This window comes from Sinocyclocheilus anshuiensis, unplaced genomic scaffold (assembly GCF_001515605.1).
Source record: "Sinocyclocheilus anshuiensis isolate Anshui unplaced genomic scaffold, SAMN03320099.WGS_v1.1 scaffold206, whole genome shotgun sequence".
NCBI classification, from domain to species: Eukaryota; Metazoa; Chordata; class Actinopteri; order Cypriniformes; family Cyprinidae; genus Sinocyclocheilus; species Sinocyclocheilus anshuiensis.
The window spans coordinates 299769-311763 of NW_015542358.1; the positions used below are offsets into that span (position 1 = coordinate 299769).

The 11995-nt window shown below is 35.0% G+C and overlaps 1 protein-coding gene across 1 annotated transcript in view; it reads left to right on the plus strand.

Annotated features, from left to right (window-relative positions):
- The window catches only part of LOC107691821 (RAS guanyl-releasing protein 2-like), a 13379-nt gene extending 2079 nt beyond the window's left edge, over positions 1-11300 (plus strand). The window contains exons 3-12 of the mRNA XM_016490625.1: positions 2223-2339; positions 2426-2707; positions 4719-4799; positions 5013-5135; positions 5704-5819; positions 6291-6432; positions 6825-6861; positions 8693-8851; positions 8936-8998; positions 9593-11300. Coding sequence (XP_016346111.1) covers positions 2223-2339; positions 2426-2707; positions 4719-4799; positions 5013-5135; positions 5704-5819; positions 6291-6432; positions 6825-6861; positions 8693-8851; positions 8936-8994 — 1116 coding nt within the window. The 3' untranslated portion in view covers positions 8995-8998; positions 9593-11300. The remainder of the gene's footprint in view (positions 1-2222; positions 2340-2425; positions 2708-4718; positions 4800-5012; positions 5136-5703; positions 5820-6290; positions 6433-6824; positions 6862-8692; positions 8852-8935; positions 8999-9592) is intronic.
- Positions 11301-11995: the final 695 nt, after the last annotated feature.

Here is an 11995-nt window from a genome sequence, read left to right on the forward strand (position 1 = left end):
GCAGGTGTGTTGAGGCAAGTTGGAGCTAAACTCTGCAGGACACCGGCCCTCCAGGACCCAGTTTGGGCACCCTTGGCTTGGTGTTAAGTAAAGCATTGAGTGTTTGCACATGTGAGGAGTTAGTGTGAGGCACTGATGAATTAGTGTGGCATTTTGATTGGTTGTGTTTGAAAAAGGAAACCAAGATACTTCCTGTTAGATTTTTGTCTGTTACATAGAGAATTGTGTGTTTTGTTTTGCAAAAAGTATTTTATGAAATTGAAAACTGATTCAAAGGCCGAGAATTAGTGTATGCCCTAGTGAAAAATAAATATACTTAATTGTATTTAAAATATATTTATTTCATGATAAGTATACTATAAATAGATTGGCATGTAACTGAAAATACACTCTAAATGTAGTTATTTCATGCTTTCATCAAGCACAAACTTAGTGCACTACAAATTCATTTGTAAAATACTACTGCTGAGTGCAAATCAGCAAAAATCCATCTTGGAAACAAATAAAACCAAAGACCTACAAAACATAGATTCCTGGTGTAGACTTTTAGTACAATGACAGCTAGACCCATGTGACTTTTCTTCTCTTTGAATTTTTCAAAAGCACAGTGGGGCTCCATCCCCCCTGCTCTTGTTCCTCCTGATGATCTCTTGTTCTCTTCCTTCGTATGGGCCCCTGAGCTCTTCCTCTTCCGAAATATCACTTCGACTACTGCTTTATATCTTTCTGATCTTTCCCTTCTCTTTCACAAGGTTTCCTGCCCAATTCCTTTTCATATTGAGTTGTCTTTTACTTTAATGTACATGTACATTAATGTACATTAATGTGTATGTACATCCATCCGACACTGCGAAAAATTATTTTACAATGTTGTAAATAAAGATTATTGGAGTATGTTTTACGAGAAAATACTATTTCAGTCTTTTTACATTTGATTGATTTACAGCTGTTTCTTTGAAAATTATTTGTGAAATTGTCTAGCAATTTCAGATTAAAAATTGTAAGTAAATCCTTTTTCATTGTAGGTGCTGTTTTGATAATCCATTTTAAGTTTTAGCCAGCAGCTCTAACTGTTGATACACACAAGTTCATTCACACAACAGAACTTTGAGATTATGCCAAAGTGTGTACAACTACAAAGTACAACTAAAAACCCATAATAAGGTTTGATAAATTTGCAGCTTTCAGAGCCTCTAAATAGCATGAGTGTGTTCTTTGTGAACTATTTTTATTATTTTAATTCAACTTAAAGGGCACCTATTATGCAAAATTCACTTTTACATGTTGTTTGAACATAAATGTGTGTTGGCAGTGTGAACACAACCACCCAATAATCATAAAAATCCACCCGCTCTTTTTTTTAATACCCATAAATCATAAGCAGCCATTCGCAGAATCTGTAAAATATGATGTCACATTTTGCAAGCCCCACCCACGACACTGACATATTTTTCAGAGACCCCGTCCTGAGTGAGCCGCACACAATCTGCCATGTTTATCTTAACGCTAGAGCATTTAAAAGCAGCATTCAAATAAGAAATGTCTTCTTGTTAAAGCTACAGAGGTTATTGAATATTTTATTGTTTGGGTCATATTAACAGTGTAGAGAGCAGTATAGATACTGTATATTACACTGCTGTCACTTAATACACAGATCTAATATAAACATGCAGTTTCTTTCCCAGGTATAACCGTCTGTGTTTTTGTAACTTATGTGTGTTTTTAACATAAACTTGCGTGCATTTGGCAATTTAAGCTCAATAAGACATGAAAGAGAACTAAATTTAGTACTCACATGCCATGTGACAGCCGCTTTCTGTGCGCGTACTTCGGATGTGTGCGCTCAGAAATGTTTAAACAAATATAATTTAAAATGCATGATTTTAGCGCGATAGACATGATAATCAAAACCAAACAGATGTTTTTTGGCAGAGTATATACTAGCTATAAAGGCACATCCCTATTCTAGAAACGGGGGCGAAATTTGCATTTAAAGAGACATGCACGAAAACAGCTTGTTTCTGCTTCCACTCAAAATAGGCATTTTCAAACTGATATAATAAATGATCTGTGGGGTATTTTGAGCTGAAACTTCACAGACACATTCTGGGGACGCATCCAGAGACTTATATTACGTCTTGTAAAAAGGGGCATAATAGGTGCCCTTTGAGATTTTGTCAACTTCATTCTCTCTTTCTTTCTCGCTAATTCACGCTCTATAGAAGCTACTGCAGCTGCAGAATTTCAACACGCTGATGGCGGTGGTCGGGGGTCTCAATAACAGCTCCATCTCTAGGCTGAAGGAGACACAGGCACACATCAGCAATGAAACTAATAAGGTACATGCAACACCTGTCACCATACACATATACATCAGACCCAACATGATTATTTCAGACAAGTACCATCTGAATATCTCTTTCAGATCTTTAACAGTTTGCTGGACCTGCTGACGTCCTTTGGAAACTATAGTCAGTACCGGCGCCGATTCGCTGAATGCACTGGTTTCCGATTCCCAATCTTGGCTGTTAACCTCAAGGACTTGATAGCTGTTCATGTCGCTCTTGCGGACTGGACAGACCCACAGAAGACTCGCGTCAACTTGACTAAAACTCAGCAACTCTATGCCATCCTGCAGGAATTGGCTCTCGTGCAGAACAATCCTCCTAACATCGAGGCCAACACAGACTTGCTCAATCTACTTACAGTGAGTGCATGCATTTTATGAATAGTGTCTTAATGTGATTAGGACAAAACTGACTGATTGAATGGGTGTCTGTTTGTAAAAACCAATATTAGTGGCTAGTTTGAGAAAATATATTGATTTCCACCATAGAGTGCTGCAGTGAAAATATATTTTTGTAGGCCACCCTGTGTGTGTTTGCATCACTCAGGCTGCCTCAAGGATTTTCAGTTGCACTTTATTTTAAGGTGTCCTTGTTACAGTGGAATTATACATTTAAGTACTGAGTAATATTAATTGACTACATGTACTTACTATATGGTTAGGTTTAGGATTAGGGATTGGCGTAGGACTTTTTGCAGGACACCTTAAAATAAAGTATTACCAGATTTTTCCATTGGCTTTTGGATTATTGCAGAAAATAACTTCTGCGACCAACAAAAGTTTATGATTCTGACATGTTTTTAAGGCCAAAATACAATATGCAGAGGTTAAAAGCTAAACATAGGCTTTAAACAAACTACACCATGGTTGTGTGACTTTAATGTCACCACCGATAAGCTTCTGACAGCTTATTTAAAATACATTTTCCTAATAGTTTGCAAAAGTGCGATTATAAACACAATGAGACTGTGAAAGCGACTAGTGAGTAGATGAGTTTACCTGTTCGGTGTGATCATGTTTAACATCCCAAGCAATCTGCAGTCAAATTTAGCCACTTGTTTTCTTTTTAAGACAAGTAAAAGCTGTTAAAAAAATCACAAGGTGGTATTACTAGTGTATTTTATGTTGTAGAATAACACTTGAAAATATCTTGAGCTTGTGTTAAACACAGACCTTCAGACATTTAACCAAAAACCCATAGAAAAAACCCTTAATTTCAGGACGATGGAACCGGAAAATGCTAACTAATTTCTGAGTTTTTGCATATAAAAGTATGTATTAATTGGAAGATGTGTGGAAGACTGGACTTCAACTTGCATATTCCATATTCCTCAATCTGTTCCTGTCCACACACAACACGGAAAACAAGTTTTGAAAAGTCCTTATTATGGAATGTGTTACTTTTTTTTTTTTTTTTTTTTGTTAATGGCAGAGTTTTGCTGTTGTAAAGCCACAAATAGATACATTTCACCGTTGCCATAGCATTGCCATAGGAACAAAATATGCTTTAGTCCTCAGAACGTGAACAACTCTACATAGAATCTTCTGAATAATTACAGTAATTGCTGCACTGGGTTAACACGCCATCAGAATTCATGTCTGATTGAAAGCTAACCATTTCAGAAACTACAGGGTTTTTCATTTTTGATGAGTCTCTAAACTTTGCTTTCATAGCACATTTGACTCTTATAGTTTCTTATGGAAGCTTGTTTCTGCCACTGAATAAAAAATTAGAATAATAACTGACTTTTTTTTAGAATTGCATAATATAAACTCACAATTGTGAGTTATAAAGTCAGAATTGTGAGACGTATACTTGCAATTCTAAGAAATGAAATTGTGACATAACTCGCAAAAGAGTTTATAACAGAATTACAAGAAGTATCTATCTATCTATCTATCTATCTGTCTGTCTGTCTGTCTGTCTGTCTGGCTGTATGTCTGTCTATCTGTCTATCTATCTATCTATCTATCTGTCTGTCTCTCTGTCTCTATATCTATCTATCTGTCTGTCTGTCTGTCTGGCTGTCTGTCTGTCTGTCTATCTATCTATCTATCTGTCTGTCTGTCTGTCTGTCTGTCTATCTATCTATCTATCTATCTATCTATCTATCTATCTATCTATCTATCTGTCTATCTATCATCACCTACCTACCTGTGGTGGGAATGGGATCCATAGTTTTTTCAACTTTAAGGTCTTGCCATTAATAAATAAAATAAAAATAAAAATAAATAAATAAATAAAAAGTTATGATAAACACACGCACACAAAAAAATTCAGAGTATATATAGGATATAATGATAATAATATATGTATTCTTCCTAAAAAGTTATATTATTAATTTGCAATTTATTGAATCCTTATGTACAGGTGTCACTGGATCAGTATCACACAGAAGAAGAGATTTATCAGCTCTCATTACAGAGGGAACCCAGAGCTGCAAAACCAGCGGTTAGTTTTCCAGCCAGTTATATCTGGTTAATTTTTGTATATTTATAAATGTTGGTTAATTTTAGTAATTTATCATATATTTATTCATGTCCATCAATCAGAAATGTAGATGTTTGGTTATATAATTTACAGTAATTTACAGTAATAAACTCACAAGATTAGATTTAAATATATGTGAAATAATGTGACTTTATTTTTTGATTGGTGGATCAGAACTCAACCTCTTCCTCCAGTCCAGCTCCTAAACAGCCATCAATGATTGACGAGTGGGCAGCGTCAGTCAAGCCTAAAGCTGATCCTGCTATCATCAGCAAACATATCGAGAAGATGGTGGATGTAAGAGAAAAACTAACATTCTTTTCATTCTAATCTGTTTTGTCACACTTTTGCGTCAAACCCATTACATCACTTTTGAGTTGAGCCTTTACTAAACTCCGCCCGTCTTATTTACTGCTGCAAACTCAGTCAAACTCTGCTACATCTTGTAATTTGCTTGACAAAGAAATGTGTGATGGAAATTTCTATATTATCCATCAAATTCAGTCTCTGAAAGGTAGATTTTGCTTAGTGGACATTTGCACAGGACGTGTTCTTGTATTCTTTCTATGATGTTTTGGCCGTAGCATTGTGTCTCACTGTTTTTTCAGCATCTCACGACCTGAGCACTGCTTTTTTAAGATGCTCAAGTTCTTAATCTTTGAAAAACACATTTTGAGGCTCCAGGGTTCTATTTTTGAACCAGGCCAAGTCTAGTTTTTAGTTGCCAATGTAGGATTTGTCAGTAATGGGGCTTAGTGGAGGGTCAAATGTATGTATTTGTTTACACTGACAGTAACTGCATATTATATAATTGAATTTCCAGGATGTATTGTTGGAGATACATTTTCATGTTTTCTTTTCACAGTCTGTGTTCAAGAATTTCGACACAAACGGCGACGGCTTCATCTCACGTGAAGAGTTTGAGTGTATCAGGAATAACTTCCCTTATCTCAGCAAGTTTGGAGAACTTGATAAAAATCAGTAAGTGTATTGATGCCAAACGAGAAATGTTGTGGGCACAACATAATATAAATGTTTTCACCAAGAAACAAACAAACATAAAACCAAATTCAAACTACTGAAAGACTTTTGCTACTTTTCTAAACTATTGCTTATCAACAACAACAACAACACATTTAAAATAGTTTATTTTTCCAACAATACCATTTTATTTAAAAACCAGATGCATGTTTGTTTGTTTGTTGTGTAACCATTTACAAAGTAAGCAAGTGTATGCTCAGATTTTAGAAGTCGTGTATGTATTCCACTAAGTCTACAACCCATCGGCAGATGTCATGAGTTACTGGGCCTCTTCCCTTGTGATGTTCATAAAGCACCTCTTCCATGGGAGCTGATTTGTTATGAGGGTTTGCATTGTTTAGATCTTATTGACTGTTTCTGAGTGTCTGTTTTTCTCTCTCATTTCACGTTCTGTCTTTCTCCATTTATCAGGGATGGAAAGATCAGCAGAGAGGAGATGATAGATTACTTTATGAAGGCCAGTTCTTTGCTCAACTGTAAGATGGGCTTCATACACACATTTATTGAGACCACATATGTGAAACCCACCTTCTGCGAACACTGCGCCGGCTTTGTAAGTCTCATGCAAGCATATAGAAAGATTTTTTTTTTTTAAATTATTGCATCTTGTGTTTTCTGAGATGGACAGTTTTAGAAATTAGCTCTAGCCTGAACACATTGGCTTTGATCTGCTGGTTTATTTATAGCATAGTGTGGTGTGTAGCTGTGTATTATTTGTTGTATTGAGTGTATGTGGTGCTTTCACATCTACCTATGTGTGTGTGTGTGTGTGTGGCCTCTGATGTTGTGTGTTTGTGATGTTTGTGCTCTCCCTTTCATCTATTGTTTACCTGTTGTGATTCTCTTTCTCTCTCTTGATCTTAGTCCCTCCCTCTTCTCTTTTCCACATCCTTTCTGCATCTGTCTTTTTTCCTCAAAAATAACTCATTTTCTTCTTTTTTTAAGATATGGGGCTTTTATAAACAAGGATACAAATGCAAAGGTAAGAGAGAGCTGTATGTGTGTGTGTTTGGTATGTTTGTAGTATATTATATATAGAAAACATAACATTTTTGTATATTATATTAAATCATAACGTTTTAGTAAAGAGTTCCAGAAGCTGTAAATACCTTTAGTGTGAAGGTGGACTGTATCAATATTGCATTGTCCTGTTGTGTAACACTTCCTCAAGATTTCATTTTGTGCTTTATTTTCTTACAATTTCCTCTGCACCAGAAGTCGCAGTGGCCTCTAAAGGTTAAATGCAGAAATGATCATGCATAGAGTTCATTACAGTGCATGGAGCTTTCAAGCTTTATTTTATTTATACCCGTATACACGGGGAGTGGCTCAGGTATGCAAAATCCACTAGCCAAAATTCATTGGCGTTTTCTCTTAAAGTCTAGAGATGATTGGGGCTCCCAAGTAAATCCCCTAATGTCATCACGACATAAATCGTAGTGACCGACAGATAGGGAACCGCTGCAATCAGATCAATGAATCAGTGAGCTGAACTCAAGAACCAAATCAGTCTGATTAGTGAATGAATCATTCAGTCCAGTTATGTGAAGTGTATCAAAGTCAAAGTTTATTTATAAAGCACTTTTTTTGAAACAACATGTGTTTACCAAAGTGCTGTACAAGCATGAATAAGGCAATATGACACATAGAATAATAAAGTTGGCATTTTCTCTTAAAGTCTAGAGATGATTGGGGCTCCCAAGTAAATCCCCTAATGTCATCACGACATAAATCGTAGTGACCGACAGATAGGGAACCGCTGCAATCAGATCAATGAATCAGTGAGCTGTAGAGATGATTGGGGCTCCCAAGTAAATCCCCTAATGTCATCACGACATAAATCGTAGTGACCAACAGATAGGGAACCGCTGCAATCAGATCAATGAATCAGTGAGCTGAACTCAAGAACCAAATCAGTCTGATTAGTGAATGAATCATTCAATCCAGTTATGTGAAGTGTATCAAAGTCAAAGTTTATTTATAAAGCACTTTTTTTGAAACAACATGTGTTTACCAAAGTGCTGTACAAGCATGAATAAGGCAATATGACAAATAGAACAACAAAGTTAAAGGGGCCATATGATGCAAAGCACTTTTTTTGAAACAACATGTGTTTACCAAAGTGCTGTACAAGCATGAATAAGGCAATATGACACATAGAATAATAAAGTTAAAAATATGATGAAATATTATTATTATTACAAAGTCTACTGCAAATGCACGGTCACCCGTATGTAATTTCATAATTACTTCTATTGACTTTGAAATATGGTTGAAGTACTCTGCAAACGCACGGTCACCCGTATGTAATTTCATAATTACTTCTATTGACTTTGAAATATGGTTGAAGTACTGCTGAATGTACTGACAAGCATTTATGATAAACTAAAATGCATTTGAATGTCATTTCTTTTCAAACTTGTATATCATGTATTTAAATATATTTGTAAATACACATTTGCAATGAAATTGCGATTACTTGAAATATATTAACTTGAAATATAACACCACAGCTAAAATTAGAATCAAGTGCTTTAGTATGTAAGTAAACACGGTAAAATAAAACATGACAAAAGATTATTAAAACATAATGATTTAAATGTGTACTTAAGTGTGAAACATCTTGAAAAGTGTCTCTAAGTAAGTGGCCTTTTATTTCATTATTATGTTTTCTGTTATCTTAAAATATACTTTGAAGATCTAAACTTTGAAGTGCACGACAATTAAGCTGACTTCTTTTTCACAAGAGCTTGCTTACTGTCTTTTCGCCTTTGTCCACCGTCCTAAATACTAACGCTGCATCTCTCTCTCAGTCTGTGGTGTGAACTGTCATAAAGCATGTCATGGACGCCTGACAGTCGAATGCCGTAAAAGAACGAAGAGCATCAGTCATGAGACCCCACCGTTACTGCAGTCCAGATCCTACAGCTTTCCTCTGCCCAGCAATGCCCCGTCTAACCTGCAGAACACAGGTACATTCTCACACACACATCACATAACTGAGCTGTGTTTACCAGACTCTCTCTGCCTATTTCTGCTTGTTCTTTGTTCTTCAGTCATCACAGAAGAGGATGTTCAGGCAGCTGAACAGGGTGCATTTGACTGTCACCTCTAAACTGGTAAACTAACATTCTGCATCACTACATTTTCTCAGAAAAAAAACAACCATTTTAAGTTATAACAGTACACATTATATTTTATTGTTAGCTCAATATTATTAACTGCACTAGTAAAAAAGTAATATATTTAAAATACATTTATTTCATACTAAGTATGGTTAAAATCTGTTAACATATTTACTGACAGATAACTCGAGACTTACTGATATAAAAAATTATAATTAAACTTTATTTGGCGTACTACTTGTGCACAGTGCACATTTCTTAATATTAAGTCTAAAATGTGTTTGTACGATCTTTGAATAATATCGGTCTTTAAATGCAAAATATTTAAAGTGTACCTGAAGTGTACTTGCAATAGTTCCACTTTAGCACAATCCAAATATACTAAGCATATCTTTAATTGTACTCCAGCACTCCTTCTGCACAATTAAAGTGCATTAAGCACAAAATTAGTTGTTCCAATTTAGCAGACTTTAAGTATACCAGTTTAGTATTCTAAAAGTACAATTGCAGGGCATACATAAATATGAAAATGTATTTGTAGTATACTTAGCATGAAATAAATAAAATTATATATTTATTTTTCACTAGGGTGTACAGATTTTTGTCTGACTTCATGAATGGTCAGCGTGTTGTCAACAAAGAGTCTTGTGTTGAGGCAAATTTCTTCCAATCACACCTAGCACAACAATGTTGAAGGAAAAAAGATCTAGAGTTGGGTTGAACTGTGAGATCGCAGCCTGACACTCACGGTGAGACATGGACACGCTGCTATCTGCTGGACTGAAGTTGCAACTGATCAACCACCTCTTCCCTGCTGAAGTCTGAATGTAATCTCAAACACATCGCAAGATCTCAAGCATATTTGTAGGATTTATAATTATGGTGTACATTCTTCCCAGGTTGCTTGAAATACATTGTAATCTTACTTTTATAAATAGAAAATAGAATAGAAAAGAAAATAAAGAAAGAGAAGGAATTTTCAGTGACTGTTCTGAGGTACAGAAAAGTTTTTAAGATCTTTTTGTGAATGCAACTAAATTGGAGCTTAATGTCACCAAAGCAGTTGTGGCTGAATTTCAGTGTAAACTCGTGGTGGCATAGATCAGGTGTGTTTGCATCTGAAATGTTATGCAATCAACTGTAATGTTTTTAAACCTTTGAATTTATTGAATCAAAATGGGGAAAAAAATCCCAAACTTTTTTTTTTTTTTCAAATGAATGTGTCTTGAGAGAGTTAACTGCAATAAAAGAAGTAGTTGATATTCCAGCTATAACTGATGCATCTGTTTTGAATGCTGTAAAAAAACTAAAACAATGATCTGTATATAAAAAGAAGGATTATTAGAATTATGTAGAATTAAAAGGCCCTCCTTTCACACCACAAATATTATGTGTGAACAAGATTTTGAAGTGAAACAAAGAATTTCTGTAAAGCTATTCACACCATGACCGAACATTTCCCCGCCAACGTTTGTTTGTGGTTGTTTTTGGCGAATGAGTACGTTGGAAAATAAGATATCAGCTTTTGGTCACATGTCCAGAGCCTTTTCCAGCCACATATCTGAGCATTAAACACTAACTGATAAAGAATCTAGATTGATTGATGATTAAATGGCTCCATGCACCAATGGAGATTTTAATGATTTCCAATACCTTATTTTAGAATACTTGATTTTAAAGTTGTTGATATAAAAACATGAATAGGAAAATGGCATCTTCATGGGGAAATGACATTACCTTGGCATTTTGCTGCAGAATTAAATCTAATTGTAATGATTATAAGTAGTTCTTGTGGTTCTGTGTTCAAAAGATGTTAAACATCCCTTTAAAAAAAATTCTGTCTCTGTTGTTGTGAGATGCCAAAAACATCATCTGTTTCACAACACTAGGTTCATGTTTCATGTTTCAGAATATCCCTGTTCTCTCTTTTTTTAATGTACTGTATGTTGTAGCATTAGCTGTTAAGATGTGATTTACTAAATTCTTCCGATGATCTGAGAAACTGTCGATATTAGTCTGGGAAATCGGACTCTTATGTTAGTTAGGCATGTAACACGTTTTGTATGCATATTAACTGATATGTTCTTTTCATATATCCTATGCTGTTTGTTGAATGTTTTGTTTTTATATGTACAGTGTTTTGTCATTAATTAAAAGAGAAAGGAAGATGAGAATGTATTTTACATTGAAGTTAATCTGTGGTGTTGCACACTGTTTGTTCTGTAATACAAAAGATGAGTTTTTTTCTTGGTGATGATTGAATGTATTTTTCTCATGCAACCAACATTTTAATGTGCAGGTCTGTAGGATTTTTTTTTTTTTTTCAGTTACAATAAATATTGATATCAAAAAATCTACATGAGTGACTAAATTACATGAGCATGACTTATTCAATTCAGTTTAGACTGCTGTTTTGGGATTAAAAAATAGATGCATTTCTATTGCAATCAGAATCTAGCTGCACTCTAAAAAATGCTGGGTTGTTTCAACCCAACATTTTTTAGAGTGTGTGATATAGTCAGAAAAATAATTGACAGACTTCGTAGGTCATCTAGTTGCACTAGTACGATTTTCGTAAGTTGTAGCGCCCCCCTAGTGTTAGAAATTGATTAAAGTGCCCCTATTATGGATTTTTGGAAATGACCTTTCATGCAGTGTGTAACACAGCTCTAAGTGAATACAAAACATTCTGCAAAGTTTTAAATACCCAAAGTTGGGTTGAAACAACCCAACATTTTTTAGAGTGTGTGATATAGTCAGAAAAATAATTGACAGACTTCGTAGGTCATCTAGTTGCACTAGTACGATTTTCGTAAGTTGTAGCGCCCCCTAGTGTTAGAAATTGATTAAAGTGCCCCTATTATGGATTTTTGGAAATTACCTTTCATGCAGTGTGTAACACAGCTCTAAATGATTGAAAACATCCTGCAAAGTTTTAAATCTGAAAGTGCACCGTGTATAAAGTTATTGTCTCTCAAAAGAAAGAGTCGA